At 46.1% G+C, this 20,037-nt stretch overlaps 1 protein-coding gene across 2 annotated transcripts in view; it reads left to right on the top strand.

Moving 5' to 3' along the window:
• Window positions 1–18,859, top strand: part of dnm1a (dynamin 1a) — a 34,210-nt gene extending 15,351 nt beyond the window's left edge. The window contains exons 12-23 of one of the 2 annotated variants that reach the window (XM_076163572.1): window positions 516–586; window positions 681–732; window positions 1,326–1,337; window positions 3,151–3,180; window positions 3,591–3,704; window positions 15,927–16,036; window positions 16,266–16,377; window positions 16,498–16,512; window positions 16,597–16,767; window positions 16,861–17,102; window positions 17,197–17,388; window positions 18,829–18,859. In XM_076163572.1, coding sequence (XP_076019687.1) covers window positions 516–586; window positions 681–732; window positions 1,326–1,337; window positions 3,151–3,180; window positions 3,591–3,704; window positions 15,927–16,036; window positions 16,266–16,377; window positions 16,498–16,512; window positions 16,597–16,767; window positions 16,861–17,102; window positions 17,197–17,388; window positions 18,829–18,859 — 1,152 coding nt within the window. Of the gene's footprint in view, window positions 1–515; window positions 587–680; window positions 733–1,325; window positions 1,338–3,150; window positions 3,181–3,590; window positions 3,705–15,926; window positions 16,037–16,265; window positions 16,378–16,497; window positions 16,513–16,596; window positions 16,768–16,860; window positions 17,103–17,196; window positions 17,393–18,828 lie in introns of those variants that run through there. The other variant, XM_076163573.1, reaches the window with a different exon arrangement.
• Window positions 18,860–20,037: the final 1,178 nt, after the last annotated feature.

Here is a 20,037-nt window from a genome sequence, read left to right as displayed (position 1 = left end):
TTGGTAATTAGATGCAGCTGAGACTGCAACAGAGAGCCAACCAGCTGTAATTGTTTTCCTATGGCCCCAAAAAAAGGCGGGCAGGCCATCGTCTGCAGCCAATACAGAAGAAGGTGGAAGAAGCGTATAAAACCTACAAATACAAAAGTTCATTATTCATTCCATCATTCATTCATTCATTCATTTACTTATTAGTACATTATTGTCTTAAGAGTTATGGTCAGAGAAAGAAATGTAATCTGTAATGATAATATCATAATAATAGCTTTTTTATCGGGAACCTAGAAAGGCTAAAGACTCATTGGCTCTTTAAACACTGATATAAAGTATAGTATACAGTACAGTATGTGCTCTGTCTCAAGTACATGATAACAGTGACAGTAGGTAAATTTACCAAAGTAAACTCTGGTGAGTAAAGTAAACTGCATCAGAGCATCAGGCTGTGCACGTTTACACAAATCTCACCGACCTCTGACCTCTCTTTTTCCCGCTGACACCTCCCTGTCTCTGTCTAGGTTATGCTCTTGATAGACATCGAGGTGTCCTACATGAACACCAATCATGAGGACTTCATTGGATTTGCCAAGTGAGCGTCCAACACTCTGTCCAGCTTTAAACATATTTACTGGGCTTGTTAGTGCTGTTGTGATGTAACTCATCTTGGTGTGTTTGCCGTGTAGCGCTCAGCAGAGGAGCAGCCAAGTGAGCAAGAAGAAGGCAGCCGGCAATCAGGTACCGAAAGCACACACACACATACACACACACACATTATTTCATACACGACTCTCCAGTGATGCGCTGGTTTCATGCAGCTCCACTAGAAAAACACTGAACACATCCGAGTCTGTTTTGTGTGTTAGCCGAGCCACATGACATCTGGACTTCATGGCGCCGGTCCCTAAGGCAGCATAGCGCTCATCTCTCTGATATGGACATGCTAAATGGAACCCAGCTATACTGTATACAGAGATATGTTCTTACCCCGGGCAGTGTTTCAATGTTTTACACAATGCAGCTGCTTTCACACGCGCACAGAGATGCTAATGGACAACAGTTTTCGCATCGTTTTTCCCCTTTGGGTGAAAATCAGAGGCATCTGTACAAAGGAGTCAGTCAGAATCGCAAATAACATAAATAACACAATAAATAAATCAGATTACTGTGAAATTTAAACACTATCTTACACAGATCTTTCTATACTTTTACACTTTTCAATCTTATTCTATTCAACTGTGACATTTTCTTGCCTCTGTTTCTTCCTCTTCCTTTCCCCTTCTTTTCTCTGTGCCTTCTATCTTCTTCTTCCTCTTCTTCCTCTTCTTCAGGATGAGATCATGGTGAGTAGCATGCGTGAGCGTGTGTGCATACGTGCCTGCGAGTGTGTGTCAGTGCATACGTGCTCGTGCGTTCAGCGCTCTGCATACAATGGGGCACACGTGTTTCTGTATGTTTTGAGGTTGTGTTGCATTTTTGTGAGACATTGTGCGCTGGCTTACAGTGATAAAAGTGTGTGTTTGTGTGCGCGTGTGCTGGTGTGTGTCTGTGTGTTCTGACTACCAGTAAATGGGCAGGTGGCTGGGTCCTGGCTGCTTCTTCTCTTCTTTCTATCTCTATCTCTTCTTCCCTCCAGGCGCTCACACACACACACACACACACATGCAGACACGCTCACACACTAACATTGGGATAGACGTAACGTAACACTTTTCTACACTGTTAGGCCTAAAGAGAACATATAGGAGCTGAGACGCTATAGGTCTTCCTGTTATATAATGTTCTTGTGTCAGTGTTGCTGGAGTCAAAGCAGCATTTGCATACGCTGGTTGCTGCTTCAGTGCTGCGGCTGATTCGCTTTGGCGAAGATTAGACACCCGCAAGCACAGGAACTGAACTAGTTGGAAAGAGAGAGGGAGAGAGAGAGAGAGAGAGAGAGAGAGAGAGAGGGAGACAGACTTGCTGTGCTCTTTGACACCGACTCCCTCCCTTACTCTGGGGGGTGATGACCCGCAGTGTAGCACACATATGTCACTTCCACAGACACAACCAGTCAGTTGTCATAACAACCAGCCAGATTGGGGTCAAAGGTTAGAGGCACATAGTAAACAAAATCGTCCTCCTCACTTCCTGTTTACAGCCGGCTGTAGATGGCCCTTAAAGACCTCACAGCTCCTGCTGTTAACACTTTCAGTGCCACAATAACACCGTGGGAGCAAAGGAGTCCAAAACCACATTCACGACATCATCTTTAGCCGTGTTCGGACGGTAAATGTCTCTCAGGGGGGACATTTATTTAGCTCCTCTGTGAGTGAGATCCCATTTATTCTTTTACCAAAATGTAAGACCTTTGCAGTGGTTAAGGAACAATTATCATAAATTCCTTGAATACTATTAAATACTATTTATTAATAATATTTCCAAGCTGAAAAGGAGAATTCCCACTGAACTCTGGGTGAGCGTCTCCTTGGAAACTAAAGAGCTGCTGTTTCAGCACTAAAATCATCGAATCACCAATACTACCACCTTTAAATGGACCATTTACCGCCCCCAAAGGCACTTAGTTCTCCACTCATGTTAGGTGGATGAATTTGGTTCAAACACAGAGCTTTTCCTCTCACATTCCAGTTCTGATACCAACATTTTTGACGACTTGTGCTTCCCTCCAGAACCAAGTAGTAACATCCAACCATGACATCACAACACAGCACAACATACACACTTACAGACACAAAGCTGGTCCATTCCACAGGGGTCTATATTCTGCTGATGCATCTCTGTAACAGTATGTATGTTGTGGATAGAGGTGTGGACATGTATAGAGGCAACAGTGGCTGGGAATGAAAGGGAATGTTGAAATGGCTAAAGTTCCCCTCCTGGATGCTGATCAATCCAGCTGCTACAACCAAACGTTTGATCGTTGTGCCTCTTCTGTTCAAGAATTACGAGTAAACAATCACCTGCACTTCATTGCATGTTCCAAAAAACAAAGAACAAAAGAATCCGTATAGCCTCTTGATGTCCCTTTGGCGTCCCCCTGCTTGCTGACCCCTCGCCGCTGTCCCAGTAGCCATCAGCTGTGATGTGCCGGTCATGTGTATTTGAACGGCCTGAGTGGGTTTAGCTTTATAATGTTTTCTTCACATTTCCATTCAGCCAGAGAGAGGAGTTACTGATCGGTACAAGGTAAATAACAAATCGCACACCGTGAGCTGCACATGTATGTAGTTTCTGTATTTGTGGTGCCGAGAAAGGTAGAAAGAGAGAGAGAGAGAGAGTGATTGAGAGAGAGAGTGAGTGAGCAAACGAGTGTGAGGAGTGTGTTTAGATATGTGCGTGTGGCGTCGCTTCTTATCTCTGTTAGAAGCAGTGTCATATACATTTACTGTGCTGCTGCCTGTGTGTTTAGTATAAAGGTTAACAAATGTGACGTTCAGCGTGTGTGTGTTTCTGTGTGTGTGTGTGTACAAAAGGGAAGGAGGATGAAGTTTGCCTGAGGTTTACTTCGTAATGTATTTTGCTTTTATCAACGTGTGTGTGTTTCTGTGTGTGTGTGTGTGTGTGTGTGTGTGTGTGTGTGTGTGTGTGTCTCGCAGGTTATCAGGAAGGGCTGGCTGACCATCAACAACATCAGCATCATGAAGGGAGGAGCTAAGGAATACTGGTTCGTCCTCACCGCCGAGTCTCTGTCCTGGTACAAGGATGACGAGGTAAGATAGCCGACCACACACACACACACACACACACACACACACACACACACACACACACACACACACACACACACACACACACACACACACACACACACGCGGATATGCTTGATTGTGTTGTGTGTTTGGCTAAACGTCTCTTAAAGCTTTTGGACTGTATCGACTTTTCCATGCTGGTGCGTTCAGGTGCTTCTTGAAAAAATACAATGTAAGCATTTTAAAGGATTGTGAGTCGTCATGTTGAACCCCTGGAATCAGATTTCTGGTGCAAAATCTGGGTGGTGTTGGGCCCCATTCCATTTTGCGTGACCGTTAAACTTTATTTTGAGAGATATCTGCGCTTGATGGGCCCTTCTGACTCATCAGCGCCCACGTTTGCTATGTAACTCATCTTAACGATGCTTTCAAGTGTTTTCCAACAAGTTACGAGTAGACTAAACTTTTACAGTCGGATATGAAGTTGATGAATGAACTCTGGGATCCTGCAGCAGATTCTATTCCGATTTCTCCTCCAAAATGTTTCCGTATCCCGATGGCAAATGTGACTCCTGGTCCTCGCGAGCTGAAAGGATTTGACCTTCTCGGCTCTCTCGCTGGGCAGACTGGTCAAAGTGGTGTCCCATGATGCTTTGCACAACTATTAGGGAGCTAGCCACAGTCTCAGTGTCTCCAAACCTTAGCCACAGCCGTTATGCTCTCTACCACTGGCCTGTATGTGTGTGTGTGTGTGTGTGTGTGTGTGTGTGTGTGTGTGTGTGTGTGTGTGTGTGTGTGAGTGTAGCACTGAGAAGGTCCCTCCAAAGAGTCAAGACCCCCCAGCATGTCAGACACTGAAGCTGGCACCCACATGTGCATTCCAGAGCCCTGCCCTGTTCCCAATTACACACACACACACGCGCATGCACACACGCACACACGCACACACGCACACACACAAGCTGCTTCTAATAAACTTACTTCATTTCAAAGAAGGGGTACAGGGCAAGGAGGGAACTGGATTGTAGGAGAGAGGAGGAGGAGGAGGAGGAGGAGGAGTGTCTCTTGTTAGCTGGTTTGTAACAGGGGGAACAAGGACCGTGTGAAGTGAGAGAAAGCGGGAGGAGAGGTGAGGGAGAGATAAAGGAAAAAGGAAAACCCTCCATCTTTCCCTCATCCATCCATCCATCCATCCATCTATCAGCCTCTCCTTCCTCTCCCTCCTCATCCTCCCTCTGGTCTGTCTCCCCCCCCCCCCCTCTTTCCCTCCACACATTATTTATTTGAACACGGAGCTCTGTGGGTGCAGGGAGACCCAAAACCAACACAGGGTGCCGGTGTGAAGGCTCAGCGCCGAAAGCCTGGAGGCACTACGGCACTAGCATGTTAGAAAAAATATATGTCTATGCAAGCTGGACATTTTTATGGAGTTGAGTCACACACACACACACACACACACACACACACATACACACACACTAGAAGTCAGAGCCCTCACATGTACTCATACTCACATATACTGTATATAATGTATATGCACCTGGGTGGATACTTGCCAATATACACACTGTTGAAGGCTTCAAGTTGCAAAATTATATGCTTAGCTTAATAGATAAAAATACAAAAAATGCACCACTGCAGAAATGCATGCAGACCTGAACGGATGCATTGGAAGGAGAAACACACACTGTGTCCTTATACCAGCTCACACAACTGCACAACCATGTTTTATTGGCCATCGTCATGGGGAAATCCCCTCTCTTGGTCTTGCCACACACACACACACACACACATATACACACACGCACACATGTACACACACCATCCCTAGAAACTAATAATAACTTTCAACCCAACTAGTGGTGCCATGATGTTTTAGTTAGGGCATCTGTAAGGGCGTGCATGAGTGTGTGTGTGTGTGTGTGTGTGTGTGTGTGTGTGTGTGTGTGTGTGTGTGTGTGTGTGGCTACCAGAACCTTCTGGTCTGTATTACCACAGGACATGCCAACTCTTTGAATCAGGCGAGAGAGAGAGACAGAGAGAGGGAGATGTGGATGTGGAAAAGAAAGGTAGAAAAAATTGCGAGCAGGCCGAGGCCATTATCATACCTACTGTACGCAAAACGAGACCCTTGCCTGCGAGTTTGGGACTCTGGGCACGTTTAACCTTCACATAAAGACACATTTATCCATAGATTCACTTGAACATTGGCTGATCCTCCTCTGGTGTCACCCAGAGGCTGTTTGTGTGTGTGTGTGTGTGTTTCCCTGCTGGAGAGCCAGAGACTCCAGCTGTAAATATCCTGAGGGGGAAACAGCACTCACCAGAAACATGTCTGCATGCAGCTCTACGCTGTGTGTGTGTGTGTGAGTGTTTGTGCACTGATGTGGGTGTGCGTGCTTTGTGTGTACGTTCCCTAAGCCTGCAATTTATAACAAAAGCTTGTGTGCGTGGTGGCAGGGCCCTAAATGGAAACAGGTTGGTTTGTGGCTTTTTCATTCCTGCGTCTGCGAAGGAGGAGAAAGAGGAAAACATGGATCCCTGCGCTCACTTCGTGAAGAAGAAGAAGAAGAAAAGGAAATATAAGGGAAAATGAGGCAGCAAAGGGATTTACCATCATGTCAGGATCCCGCCAAGTGGTCTCGCAAAGCATCAATGCTTCACATGATGTCACTGCTATAGCCAAAGCCAGCAACCATTTTTCTTCTTCTTTTGGGGAGAGCTATCCAGAGTGTGTGTGTGTGTGTGTGTGTGTGTGTTCTTCCTGTCTGGTCTGCGTGTTACATGGTCATTTGAGGTAAAGAAACTGCCAGTTTGATGAAGGGAGGCAGAGATTTAATTGCAGATTCTGGGTGGAGCGTGCAGGGGGGCCGTGTGTGTGTGTGGGGGGGGGGGGGGTTACTGCGCGTTCTAGTTATATTTTTGTTTCCGTGTGGGCGAACTTTCTGTTTCCCTCAATTGGCGCTTTGGGATTGCGGGGAAAGAAATAAACAAAAGTGGCCGAGAAGGTTAAGCGACTATCACTTACTGTAGGTTTGTGTGTGAGTGACGCTTCACGGGGAACCATCTAAAAATTCAAAGATGATATGATTGAGATAGTTTTGTGTGTGTGTGTGTGTGTGTGTGTGTGTGTGTGTGTCTGTGAACCTTGATGGAAGAAAGACGGAGATGGTTTGACACAGCAGATCAATTTTATTGGAGTAATTCCGGGACAAATTAAAATAAATTAAATTCTCAATGACACAAACAACAAAGATGCGATGACATAATCCACAACCTCACAACTCTTCGATTAATCCAGGCCGGCGTCCCTGCGGCCGCTTGTCCAGATGGGTGAAGGGTTGGCGGCGGCTGCACGATGTCACTCCCTCGAGCTTCCCCAGCCAGCCTAACCAATGTGCAGACTACTGTACAACCACTACTTCCTGAACAGGTAGTCTGAACACTGGGCAGGCGGGCTGAGCTGGAGGATGGAACGGGATCACACACACACACACACACACACAGCCCACCCCACCCCTCCCCTCCTTGTCATCCAGTGTGCAGACGCTGTCAAAATTCATTCAGGATAAGACGGCATACTTACTGTGATTCGTTTCCATCCCGTCGTCGCAATCCTGCTTTTTTTAAATTTTAGGAAAAATAATTGCTGATAAGGCTGATTGAGCAGAGGGAGGTGCACAGGGATGGATGGGGGAGTGGGGGGTCGGGGGTTGGGGGGGTTGATCCCGCGGCATTCCAGGCTAAGAAGTGGAGGGAGATGGAAGATGCAGAAATAGATTTTGAGATATTTCCTCGGATCTTCTCGACAATATCGCAGAACTTTAGGGGGAAAAATTACGAAATTCATTCAGTAAATTCGGTTTGCCTAAATACTGTTAATCTTCACGTTCAGATCACACACACACACACACACACACACATACCCCCCTGCAAGATGAAATTTGTCGGGCTTAAACCGAGCTTGACCCCGTTGACCCCCAGCTGAGAAGGAGCTTAAATACCAACAAAACACCACAAAATGAAAACGCGCCGACGTCTACGTGCTGATTGGTGAATAGGAGCCGTCAGCTGAGATAGTGATGGAGACTCTGGTCTGACACGTCGAGGCCAAGTCTCACCCAAATCTAACCCAAGTCTCACCCAAGTCTCACCCAAGTCTCACCCAAACACCTCCCACTCTAACACCGCGGCACGTAACCTCTCGTCTCCTTAACTCACGCCAAACGGAAGGGAAAAGATCTCAATGAGGAGGAAGAATACCTGTTAGTGAACCAAAACTTCTCCTTCCTCTTCTTCTTCTTCTTCTTCTTCTTTTTCTTCTTCTTCACCCCTCTTCCGGTGATGTCCCGAGTCACGTCCCCCTCTCCTCTTTTTGTTTTACTTGTCTCCTTTCTTAATCGGTCTCCATTCTTTCACCATGACTACTCAAACTACTTCAAACTCTTCCTCGGGCGTCCCTCCCTGGTGTCCCTCCCTGGTGTCCCTCCCTGGCGTCCCTCCCTGGCGTCCCTCCCTGGTGTCCCTCCCTGGTGTCCCCGCTCCATCGGTGGACTGGGGCTGGAGCCTCGACGTGGCAAAGCTCTGGCCACCGAGGTTCTCCTGCGAGAGACAGAGGGAGAAAAAGGAACGAGAGAGACAGAGGGGAGATATGGAGAGAGAAGGAGGAGGAGCTCCCCCATTTTTCTTCTCCTCTCCTCTTCCTCCTTTCTCCCCTCCCTCCCTTCCTCCTGCCCTCCCACCCTCTGTCTGGCTCTCTGCTTTTTTTTTTCTCCCTTCCTTCTTTCTTTCCTTCTTTCTTTCTTCTGGCTTTGGGGGAGAAAGTGGAAGGTCAGAGGTGAACAGGAAGCGAGAGGTTTGCGTTGGGAGCGCGCGGGATCGGAACGTTTTGGTGTGGAAAATTTGCGTCCAGGGGTGTTGTTCTCCTCTTCCATTGGTGTTTCTATAGTCGCGGTGCATTGTGGTGTATGTGTGCAGGTTGTGGACGTGTGAGTGATGGCTGTGTGTGTGTGTGTGTGTGTGTGTGTGTGTGTGTGTGTGTGTGTGTGTGTGTGTGTGTGTAGGAGTGAAGCTGAAGAGTAGAGGCTCCATGGTCTTTGTAGCGAGGGCAGGAATGTCGGCGTTTTCTTGGCAACGAGGAGGAAACCTTGTAATAACTCCAGATGTGCAGCCCTGTGGTCTCCATCTCTCTCTCTCGCTCTCTCTCTCTCTCTCTCTCTCTCTCTCTCTCTCTCTCTCTCTCTCTCTCTCCTGCTCCCTCTATTTTTACTTCTAAAGCTGATTTCCTCTCCCTGTCCGACTTGAATAAAGAACCCTTTATGTGCGGCTCTGCAGCCTTCCTAACACACGTTCACAAACACACACACGCGCGCGCACACACACACACACACACAGTGGGGGGTGGCGGTGGTGCAGGTTTGAAGGGTGACATACGACTGGGAAATCAAAACCAGAATGAAAGAGGCAGAGTTTTGTGTGTGTGTGCAGAAAAACAAGTAGTCAAAGCCTCATTTACCTTCTTTCTTTCACACACCCACACATTTCTGGTGGACACTATGCAACAAGTGTGTGTATGCATAGGTGGCCAAGGCCGTGTGTTTTCTTTAGCTATGGTTTCTAAGCCAGAAATCAAAGCAGTCGTCCCGGGAGAGACAAGTCAGCAGTCCTCCTAGGGATGGAGGGATGTGAAGGGAAGGAGAAAGAGAGAGAGAGAGAGAGAGAAACAGGGAGGGAAAAGGAGACGGGTTGGGGGGGGGGTAGAGACTCTAAAATGTTAGTAAGGATTCTTGAATCTAAAATCTGGCTGAGATGAATGAAAAGACGCAGAGCAATCAGGGAGATTGTGACGCGAAAAACAGCGACGAATGGAGAAGAGACGCAAACAGGAAATGACAAAAGGAGGAATCCAGGTTTGGCTGATGCTCGCGGGAGGAGCAGGCGAGGCGCTGTGTTGTTGTTGCAGCAGTGAAGCTCTGGGTTTGCAATTGGATGGAAGAGAGAAGTTTAATGGGTGGGGGTGGGGGGGCTGCGGTCACACTCAGCATTGTTTCCACTGTTTAGATGAGCAGGCAGGCAGCTTCCTATTCAAACTCTTTATTTTTTAAGCACACACACACACACACACACTCTCATGTTAACACACACACACACACACACACAGGCAGGGGGAATCTGTGATCTCCATGTTATTCTGTCCTGTCATGAAATCCCGCTCTGTGATTTTGTCGAGGAAGAAAACCTCAAACTCTCTGCCTTTTGTTTCTCCTCCTTTGTATTCCGATATTGCATTAAAGCGAGCGCCTGTGTGTGTTTATGTGGGTGTAATTGTATCTTTGTGTGTTTGCATCACTGTGGCTGAGGCTAAGCTTGTGAACACCGTGGATTTATTTGAGTTTGACTGTATGTGTGTGTGTGTGTGTGTGTGTGAGTGTCTGTGTGTGTGCGTGCAACATTTTGAGCCAAACCCTTAACGACAGCCGGAAAATGTGATCCTCTGTGTTTCATACTCGCGGCATTAGTCAGCAGCAAGTTCATGAGATGGCAAATAAGCATTTTGTTCCTTTTGCCTTCCAAAATATCACATTTTCATTATACATTTGCTGGAAATAAGTGGTGGATAGAGTGATCACCAAGCTTTGCGGAGGGAAATTTACAGGAGAAAATAAGAGAAAGAGGTGAAGATGGTGGCGAACGTTAAACTGAACGTGTCTGATTTTAAGAGGAAACATAAGAGAGGAGTGGAGCTTGTAAAACAGAGACAAAAGGGGGGAGAGTGAGAACCACAGGGTGCCGGAGGAGCGAGGGAGTCAAACATGTCGGTCTGTGGATCATTCCCCATTTATCCTGGCTGACTGATGAGATAAATCAGTTTTGTATGTTTTCCTTTTTTGTAAATCATCATTTTCCCCTCTTCATTGTTCCTTTCGTATCCTGCACACAATGGCCGTGCAGGAATCATCTCGGAGAAACAAAGGAGGGCTCAGACGCAGACAGACACAGGACAGATAAAAAGAAACCACACGGCTGCACATTTAATGTCCTTTGACATGCTGTGTACTCTCTGTTCCTCTCTCGCTGTGTGTGTGTGTGTGTGTGTGTGTGGTTTTGTAATTTGCCCATGTGTGTGTGAGGCTTTGCAGGCTCTCTACCCCCTTTGAAGCGCAGAGATGACTTACAATTAAAGTGACAATATGTGTTTCATATGTACGTTGTTTAACTTTCACAAATATGAAGTCCACTGGATCAATTGTGAAAATGGGCAGCGGAAATTCTTCAGACAAAAATAAATGATAAAAACACACTCAGAAAATAAGCACAGCCTGTGTTTAATGTGTTGCACATTTAGGGTTTAAAGTGCAACTTCGTATTCGGACAGAATTCAGCCACATGCAGCAGATTTAGGCCTAATAGGTCATTCGTACACGGATAAATTAAGTGGCTTTAATGTGTTACTCATTATTTTCCTTCTTCTTCTGCTTCTTCTTCCATAATGTCAGCTCATAAAATAAGCCTTAACTGCAGAGGAACTCTTTCCTCAAGTCATACGTTAAAAAACAGGAATGCTTTTTGGATTTACAGCAAAATGTGAAACAAAAGAAGTAAAGAAAATCACAGCCAGCATTTATCATTTTCGCACAGCTGATGATGATGATGATGATGATTTGTATTTTAATGCGACTTTCTGTCAGAGACTTTAAAACCTTCCATAGATTTTGTGTCATTGTGCATCTGATTGTCTTTCGTGGGAGTTTTACAACCAACTACACACACACACACAGTTAACAGAGCATTTAACACACAGCACTGACGAGACATGTTGGGATTTCCACATGTGTTTATGTGGTTAGTGGGTTGCCGTGTTTCCCCCCCCCCTCTCCCCTTCCCCCTCTCAGACTCTTTGGTGGTCACCAGTGATTGATCACACGTCCGCTCTGGCCCCAGAGCTGGTTTTTACTGACCCTCTGCAGAGGTAAACGCACTGCAGGTAATTAACTGCTTGGCAATTAGCTGCTAAACAGGAAGGTATCGCCGAGCTGGCGGCCTGTCTTTAGCCGGCCTGCAGACTCAATGTGTCATTGTTATGTGGCGGCCACGTTTCCTTTTCTCAAAGACGTTTATTTTTGTTTGCGCTTGTTCCCACAGGAGGAGCCGAGCCGAGCACAATGCCTGTCACTTTTTAAGGAGAAATGATGAGAAAGACTCCGTTCGTTTGAGGGAACACTTCAGGAAAAAACTAAACACATCACAGTAAATCCCTGTGTGCTGCACTGAAAATGAGACGTTTATATTATCAGGGTAAAAAGTTCCACATAATCCTGGGTTATTTTCAACCAAAGTTTAATATATAATTATATTAATGGATAAATTAGATGAATTAAAATATTAAGAAGTAATACAATAAAATAAAATAAATAAAATATTAAAATAACTTTTGAATAATTGTGAAAATGATAAGGGGTTAAACTTAACTTCATGAAACCATTTTTATTCATAAATAATTTTGCCATAAGAAGCAACCCAGTTTAAGAACCATTGCTCTTAAGGAATGTGGACATTTGGAAAAGAGGAAGAAGATGAACATAAGATCAAGCTTGGAGGAAAATGTGAGCAATCAAACTGACCAAACCAGAATTTACATTTTCACCCGTCTACACTTTTATTCCTTTCCTCCAGCCTGAGCGAGATAAACAATGTTGTTGCTTTCCGCGATAGATGCACCGTAACAGTGCGAGTGTGTGAGTCAGTGTGTGTGATGTTTGATGACTCATGAGCAGAACAGCTGTGTGCTTTTAACACGTCGGCCCAGAATAGCTCTGATCTCGCTGTTATAGCCCGTAACTCTCTCGGCCTAATTGTCTGCCTTGATTTTGGCAGCGCATGTGCTTTCTACGGATGAACCCCGATAAGAACCAAAACAAATTATCTTACTCCATAACATGTGTTTCATCATTTATATTATAGATTTACACATATTATATCATGTATTAGATTCTATCTTTCTGTTTAAAGCTTTGTACTCTCAAGAGTTCATGCAAGCAGGTCGTGAGTGCAGTTCAGTACAGTAGACTGATTCTTTCATGAGATGTAGCGCTTTTTGAAGAATAAGCCACGCCCACTCAGCTTTGCCATACAGTTATATCTAAAACAGTGAGGAATATCAAAAGCAGAGATGTACATTTTGTCCGGCTCGGTCCACACATTGTTAACGTAAAATTTTGTGATAATTGATCAAAATCTAAATTCAAAATGGCATAAAATGGGCGTGGCCTATATGGACACATGGTATCTGGGCGGGGGAATTTTGCTTTTTCATTTATGGTTCTAAAGGCGTAGAGGCCCAAAATGTTAAAGTGGTTATTACAGCGCCACCGTCAGGCCGACCTGTCCCAGAATTTAACGGATTCCTGCATGCATCCTGATCATGTAAGACTTTGAGAATGACTCCATTCAATAAAAAATACCAGCAGAAGACAGAACTCCATAATGGAGCGGTAGAAAAAGAATGGAGGGAAAGAAACGGGGGTGAAGGAGGTGAGGAGGAGGAGGAGGAGGAGGAGGGTTGTGAAAATTGCCGTTGGCTGCCACCCAGGGCCCGGTCTTTGCGGTAATGAAGGGTTAGAGGCAACGTTATTGCTCCCAGATGCCGTGCGGCTTCTCCGCAGCCCTTTGATGCGCGGCCCAAGTCACCAGGACTTTTCTATCAGGGCTCTCGTCAACATACACACTACAACACACACGCAACCGTGCATAGACACACACACACGTGCACGAGAGAGACGCAGCTCTTAAAACAACATGGATGCCGTAAATGACCGTCTTTTACGTTTGTGAGCCACCAAATTACTCTGATTTGTTTCAATGTGTTAATAGGATATGGTTTGTGTAAAGTGTGTGTTTTAGTGCAGTGTGTGTGTGTGTGTGTATCAGGCCACAGACAGTGAAAGGCTGAATTTGCTGGGTTTGTACACATTTCTGTACAATTTCTAAGTTACACGCACCTTTAAAGTACCTGAAAGTGTGTGTGTGTGTGTGTGCATGTGTACATGTGTGCATGTGTGCATGTGTGCATGTGTACGTGTATGTGTGTGTGTGAGAAAGAGACGGGTGGTGTGTTTCTGTTTGGACTGTGTGCAGAGTGTTGAAGTGTCCTAACCAATCCACTAGTGAACTTCCTCTGGCTCTTATAATGAGGCTTGTATTACTCACTAGCAAAACAAAACCATGGAAAGAACTCACACAGACGCACACACACGCACGCACGCACGCACGCACGCACACACACACACACACACACACACACACGCACACACACACACGCACACGCACACGCACACGCACACGCACACGCACACGCACACACACACACACACACTCTGTGCGCCACATACTGCAGGTTAACTACCTTGTACTGCTTGGGGTACTGTGCGTGTGTGTGTGTGTGTGTGTGTGTGTGTGTGTGTGTGTGTGTGTGTGTGTGTGTGTGTGTTTTGAAGCTAATTAACATAGGTTGGCTTTCATGTGTGGAAAATGCTGAGAACGAAGGTCAAATAAAGTGTGTGCCTGTGTATGCATAATGATGCCTGTGTGTGTGTGTGTGTGTGTGTGTCTGTGTGTGTGTGTGTGTGTGTGTGTGTGTGTGTGTGTGTGCGCACGGTCTCAAATCTGTACCTCAGCCCGGCAGCGGCGGCTGGATAACCGACTGCTGCTTTCATGTGAACATATAGAGAAGCACTCAATCCCCAACACACACACACACATACAACACACATGATGAGTAGATTGACAGAGTGTCTGTATGATGCTCCTGTGATAGTGTGTGTGTGTGTGTTCAAAGCTCTCTCAACACTTACAAAAGTTGGTCTTATTTGCTCTCTTTCTTTTGTCGCAATTTGGAGTTCAGTTTCTCTGCTTTTGACTCACACTTTCACTGCACACACACACACACACATACACACACTACACACACACACACAAAGCCAACCTTCCTGACTGGATTTACTGGCTAGAGGAAAGGAAAATGTATGAATCAGTCGAAGGCTGCTCACTCCCAGGGAGAGATGAAGCCAGAGAGCCAAAAGAGAGAGAGAGAGAGAAAGAGAGACAGAGAGAGGGAGGGGGAGAGAGAGAGACAGAGGGAAGGGGGGGGGGGGGAGACGGGGACCTCTTTGCTCTGACTGCCACTATAAATGATGATGTCAGCAGTCTGGGGCGGCCGCTTGTTTAGTTTTTTGTGTAGTGGACACCTGGGTGCATTAGTGTGTGTGTGTGTATGTGTGTGTGTGTACATGTGTGAGTGTTTTACATGCATTGAAATAATATGAACATTTGGCTGCGCAGGTCATAAATCCTTTGATGAAGGAGGTTGGTCACACAATACTCTCCTTCCACACACACACACACACACACACACACACACACACACACACACACACACTGGGCTGGGCAGGGCAGGCCGGTGGTTAGCGAGCCAGATGGTTTTAAGGTTAGTTAGAGACTCGGCTCAAAGGTGCTGTTTGCAACCAAAGGGAACTCTGTGTGTGTGTATGTGTGTGTGTGTGTGTGTGTGTGTGTTTGTGCATCTGTGGGATGTGTGTGTGTGTGTGTAGACACCCAGCCATTTCTATTTTGGGGATTTGTCTAATTTTACTGCATTCAGAGGGAAAATACAACCTAGTAAAAGCAGCACACTCACACACACACATACAAGTGCAAACTCCCTGTACTCAGTGACTTGGAGAACTATGATCACACTCTATATGTGTGTGTGTGTGTGTTGGTTTCCGTGATTCATAAATAGTCAGATGTCTGGATATCGTATGTTGTGTGTAGAGTTACAAGAACAAGAGATCTCTGCTTTGGAATGTGGCGGTTTCTCTCTCTCTTTCTGTGTGTGTGTGTGTGTTTCTCATTTGTCTCTCTCTCTCTCTTTCTCCCTCCCTCGCTCTGCACCACTGTAATCAAAACCACAGACTGGAGCACTCGGCAGGACTTTCCCATTCGTCTCTCCGTTTCTCCGTCTTTCGTCTGCAGTTAAATTTATTACGTGTGCTTTTCCCCCCGTTGATTTCTTTCTTTCTTTCTTTCTTTCTTTCTTTCTTTCTTTCTTTCTCTTTAATAAATAAGTCAGTATGGATTCTATATGTGACCACTGTGTTTATTTTTCCCTTTAACTGCTTCCCTCTCTCTCTCTCTCTCTCTCTCTCTCTCTCTGTCTCTGTATCACCTCTCTTTCGACCCCTGCAGGAGAAGGAGAAGAAATACATGCTGCAGGTGGACAACCTGAGGCTCAGAGACGTGGAGAAAGGCTTCATGTCCAGCAAGTTCATTTTCGCCCTCTTCAACACCGAACAGAGGTCTCAAACACAAACACACACTCACACACACACACTCATCCACAAACAAACACACACACACACACACACACGATACTACAAAATACTACAGAGTGTTATGGACGACTATAAACATGTGAAGGACTCAGAGAGACGCCTTAAAGGAGGAGGAGGCAAATGTTGGTGTGAGAGATGGAATGAAAATGAAACACACTCTCTTGTCTCTTGTGCTGCTGTCTTCTGTCCACAGGAACGTGTATAAGGACTACCGTCAGCTGGAGCTGGCCTGTGAGAGTCAGGAGGACGTGGACGCGTGGAAGGCGTCCTTCCTCAGGGCCGGAGTTTATCCAGAACGGGTGACGGTGAGATATATGCTGGATCGACTTTGATCTTCTTTTAAACTTGCATATTTGTTTATTGTAACACTTTCACGTCTCTGTCTTCTCATTTTGTTTTTGCCTCCATCACCTTCGACCTTGTAGGACAAGGAAGGCAAGGTACAGTGTGTTATTTAAGTCTTTATCATCTTTGTGTCTCTTGTAGTGCGTTTTACCACATTCATCACAATCTTCCTTCCTCAGGGCGACGGCGATGGTGAGAACGGCTCGGACAGCTTCGTGCACAGCATGGACCCTCAGCTGGAGCGGCAGGTGGAAACCATCCGTAACCTGGTGGACTCCTACATGGCCATCGTCAACAAAACCGTCCGTGACCTGATGCCAAAGACCATCATGCATCTCATGATTAACAACGTGAGTCGTCGTCGGCGCGGGTTGGACGCCAGATCCACGCAGTTCGTCCTTGTAAACATCTCTCTCTTCCTCTCTCTCTCTCTCTCTATCCAGACGAAGGAGTTCATCAACGCCGAGCTGCTGGCCCAGCTGTACTCGTGCGGCGACCAGAACACACTGATGGAGGAGTCCCAGGACCAGGCGCAGCACCGCGACGAGATGCTTCGGATGTACCACGCCCTGCGCGAGGCCCTCGGCTTCATCGGCGACATCAGCACGTCCACCATCACCACCGCCATGCCGCCGCCGGTGGACGACTCCTGGCTCCAGGTGCAGCGAGGAGGCTCGGGAGGAAGGTGAGGGATGAAGAGTGTGTGATTGAACAAAGAGATTCATGGATTTTCGTTATTTCCGCATCATTTCTTCTTCCTCTTCCTCTCCCCACCTCAGGTCTCCAGCCACCAGTCCCACTCCAAACCGCAGGGCTCCACCCGGGCCACCGGCACGTCCGGGCTCTCGTGGGCCCCCCCCTGCTGGAGGCCCCCCAGTCCCATCCCGTCCAGGGGCCTCTCCGGACCCTTACAGCGCGGCCCCACCCACCGTGCCCTCGCGGCCTAACCGCGCGCCCCCGAGCGTCCCCAGGTGAGTGAAAACACCAGCTGTGCGTCCACCCACAACACACACAAACACTCACACTGCAAGTTTTCACAAACGAAGCAGCTGAAGTGTGGATGCTCTCTGTCACTAAGGGGGATATGAAGACACCCGGATGAGGGGATGAAGAGGTAAATGAAGCAGAAAGTGATAAAAGATGCTGTAGATAGATAGATAGATAGATAGATAGATAGATAGATAGATAGATAGATAGATAGATAGATAGATAGATAGAGGCTCATCTTCCTCACATCACCAACACTAACACGTCACTCTTCATCATCATTACACCTCCTCTTTAAACAGTTAAGATATTTGCACTCTAAGGCAGATTTAAGGGGAAACGTTTCTATCCTCTTCCGTCTCTTATGTGTATCCAGTAGTCCAACTTTGTCTTGAGCTTTGATCTGTGTTTGTGAGCTGGTTGCCCTTCTTTTCCTTAGTTTCTGTCTATATTTTAAGACACACATCCCGTTCCACTCTCACTCAGGTAGACGCAGCATGAATTCTTTACAACCACGTCTAATATTGGGATTTTGAATTCCATCCTCCAAAAAAACGTTTCAAAAATGAGCTGCGATCAAACCTGAGCGAGAGCCGAGCGCTGCACTCTAACTGTTTGTTTGCACTCCCCCTCCTCTTCTTCATCCCTCTCTCCCATGTGTAACTGTGGTTGCCTTTGCAGAATCACTATCACTGACCAATGAGGACAAGCGTCTCTGGTACGTTGGGTACTGCTCGCCATCGTCACCGCGCCACCTTCCACCTTTCTCTTCTAAATCGTTCAGCGCATGACATTTTGTTCGTCTTTTTCTTCTATCAGTGCATGGACCCATACACACACACTGTCAGAGAGTGTGTGTGTGTGTTTGCATCACTGTGCGAACTGATTTTCCCTTTGTTTGGACTAACTGTTAAATGTGCATTTGTTTCTTGAAGTTATCAGAGTGGAAAAGTGTGTAAAAATTAATATCAAGTTTAGGATTAGTCAGATTTATGCTGATAAACACACACACACTTGCATACACACACACACACACTGGTTTGTAGTGTTTGCCGTGATGTCACACTGTCTGCTGCTTACTCAGATAAAACTAAATAAAGTGTTAACCTGATAGTTAAATCTGCATGTGAGTGTGATTAGGTCAACGCGCTCCAAACCTTGACTGCACCCACACACACACACACACCTAATTGTGCTCATGTTGACTGATAAGTTGTAGGGTCTAATTACCCCCGAGTGTGTATGTGCAGTATTTCTGAGCGCACGTGTGTGTGTGAGTTCACACACACGAATATGAAGCTTACATACAATATGTAAGTATAAACACTAAGTTGTCTAAAGATACACTCAGACTTTCACAAAACACAAAACCTGACCTGTTCCTTTCCTCTCTTTATCTGCGTGTGTGTGTGTCTTGATGGCAGTCGGAGACCCCCTCCTTCTCCAACCCACTAGACCTCTGAGTTCCCTCTTCTTCCCTCCCTGTCCTGAACCCATGGACAACAGCGCCACCTACCTGCCACACCTGACCCCGTGCTGGCTCCCTCCTCCTGCTCCTACAAGTGCAAACTCCCCATACCTGAAGCCAAGTCTCTCTCTCTCTCTCTCCAAACCACACATGCATGACATACACACCTTATTCACTTGAACATTTAAGGAGAAAAGGACAGAATGAATCAAATTTGCAGATGCGTACACACACATTTGCTTACATACTGTATAGACACAACGCTGTACAACAACATATACATTTACAAATACTCTTACTATTAAAGCTAAGGGGGATGCATTTGTAAATCAAGCATGGTTATAAACAGTAATGGAGTACTTTGCTTGTGGTATTTCATGATATTCAAATGAGTATTCAGAGCTGCTAATTTATTATTCATGTTGTGTTATCTGTTATATTTTTATTTATTTTGTGGTCATATAAAGGAATGTTTCACCAAATGATCTATGTTTATATCTCTTACTCGCCCCTTTGAGACAAACAGTTCGATCGAGTCATTTACAGAATTCTTCATTAAATAAAACAACGTTCATGTCTGATTGGCTGCCGTAGTGCCGCTGAGCAACACTGGTGGCCAATGAAAAAGCTGGAGCAATCGATCGAGCAATTGTTTTAGTAACAACTAAGCAGATTCCAGGCCGTGTAAAAAGATACAAACAGGATGATTTGGGGTGAAATGTTCCTTTAAGGGCGGATTTGTAATGTTCGATCCTCAAAAATCATAGGTGAGGACATCCCATTTTACTTCTACTTGCCTGTTTGTCCATCATAGATGAAGATGGACGTCCAAAGAGACAAAATAAACCAACAACAGCTCAAACTAATTCTCAATAGATCCGTTCCTCTGGTGTCTCCTCATCTTTATGATTTTCCTGTTTCTCTGTCATCTTCCTCCCTCATTGTTCTCTTGTTTCATTTCTACGTTTTCCGCACCAAACAGCCGGCCGATCAAAGCCAGCAGCCCCTCCTCTCGCCCGGAGAGCCCTCTGCCGCCATTCAACTCTTAAAGGACACAAGCCCCGCTACCCCCCCCCCGTCCCTGCCCTCTCGTTCTCCACTCAACACTTTCCTCTCTTCCAAAACCCATCCTGGTTGGGAGAAACAGAAAATCAGACAACCAGCC

The sequence above is a fragment of the Genypterus blacodes genome, unplaced genomic scaffold, assembly GCF_046128005.1.
Source record: "Genypterus blacodes isolate CSIRO-AG114 ecotype Tasmania unplaced genomic scaffold, CSIRO-AGI_Gbla_v1 ptg000133l_1, whole genome shotgun sequence".
Classification (NCBI taxonomy): Eukaryota; Metazoa; Chordata; class Actinopteri; order Ophidiiformes; family Ophidiidae; genus Genypterus; species Genypterus blacodes.
The sequence above is the reverse complement of the archived record's forward strand: the minus strand, read 5'-3'. Positions and strand labels throughout refer to the sequence as shown.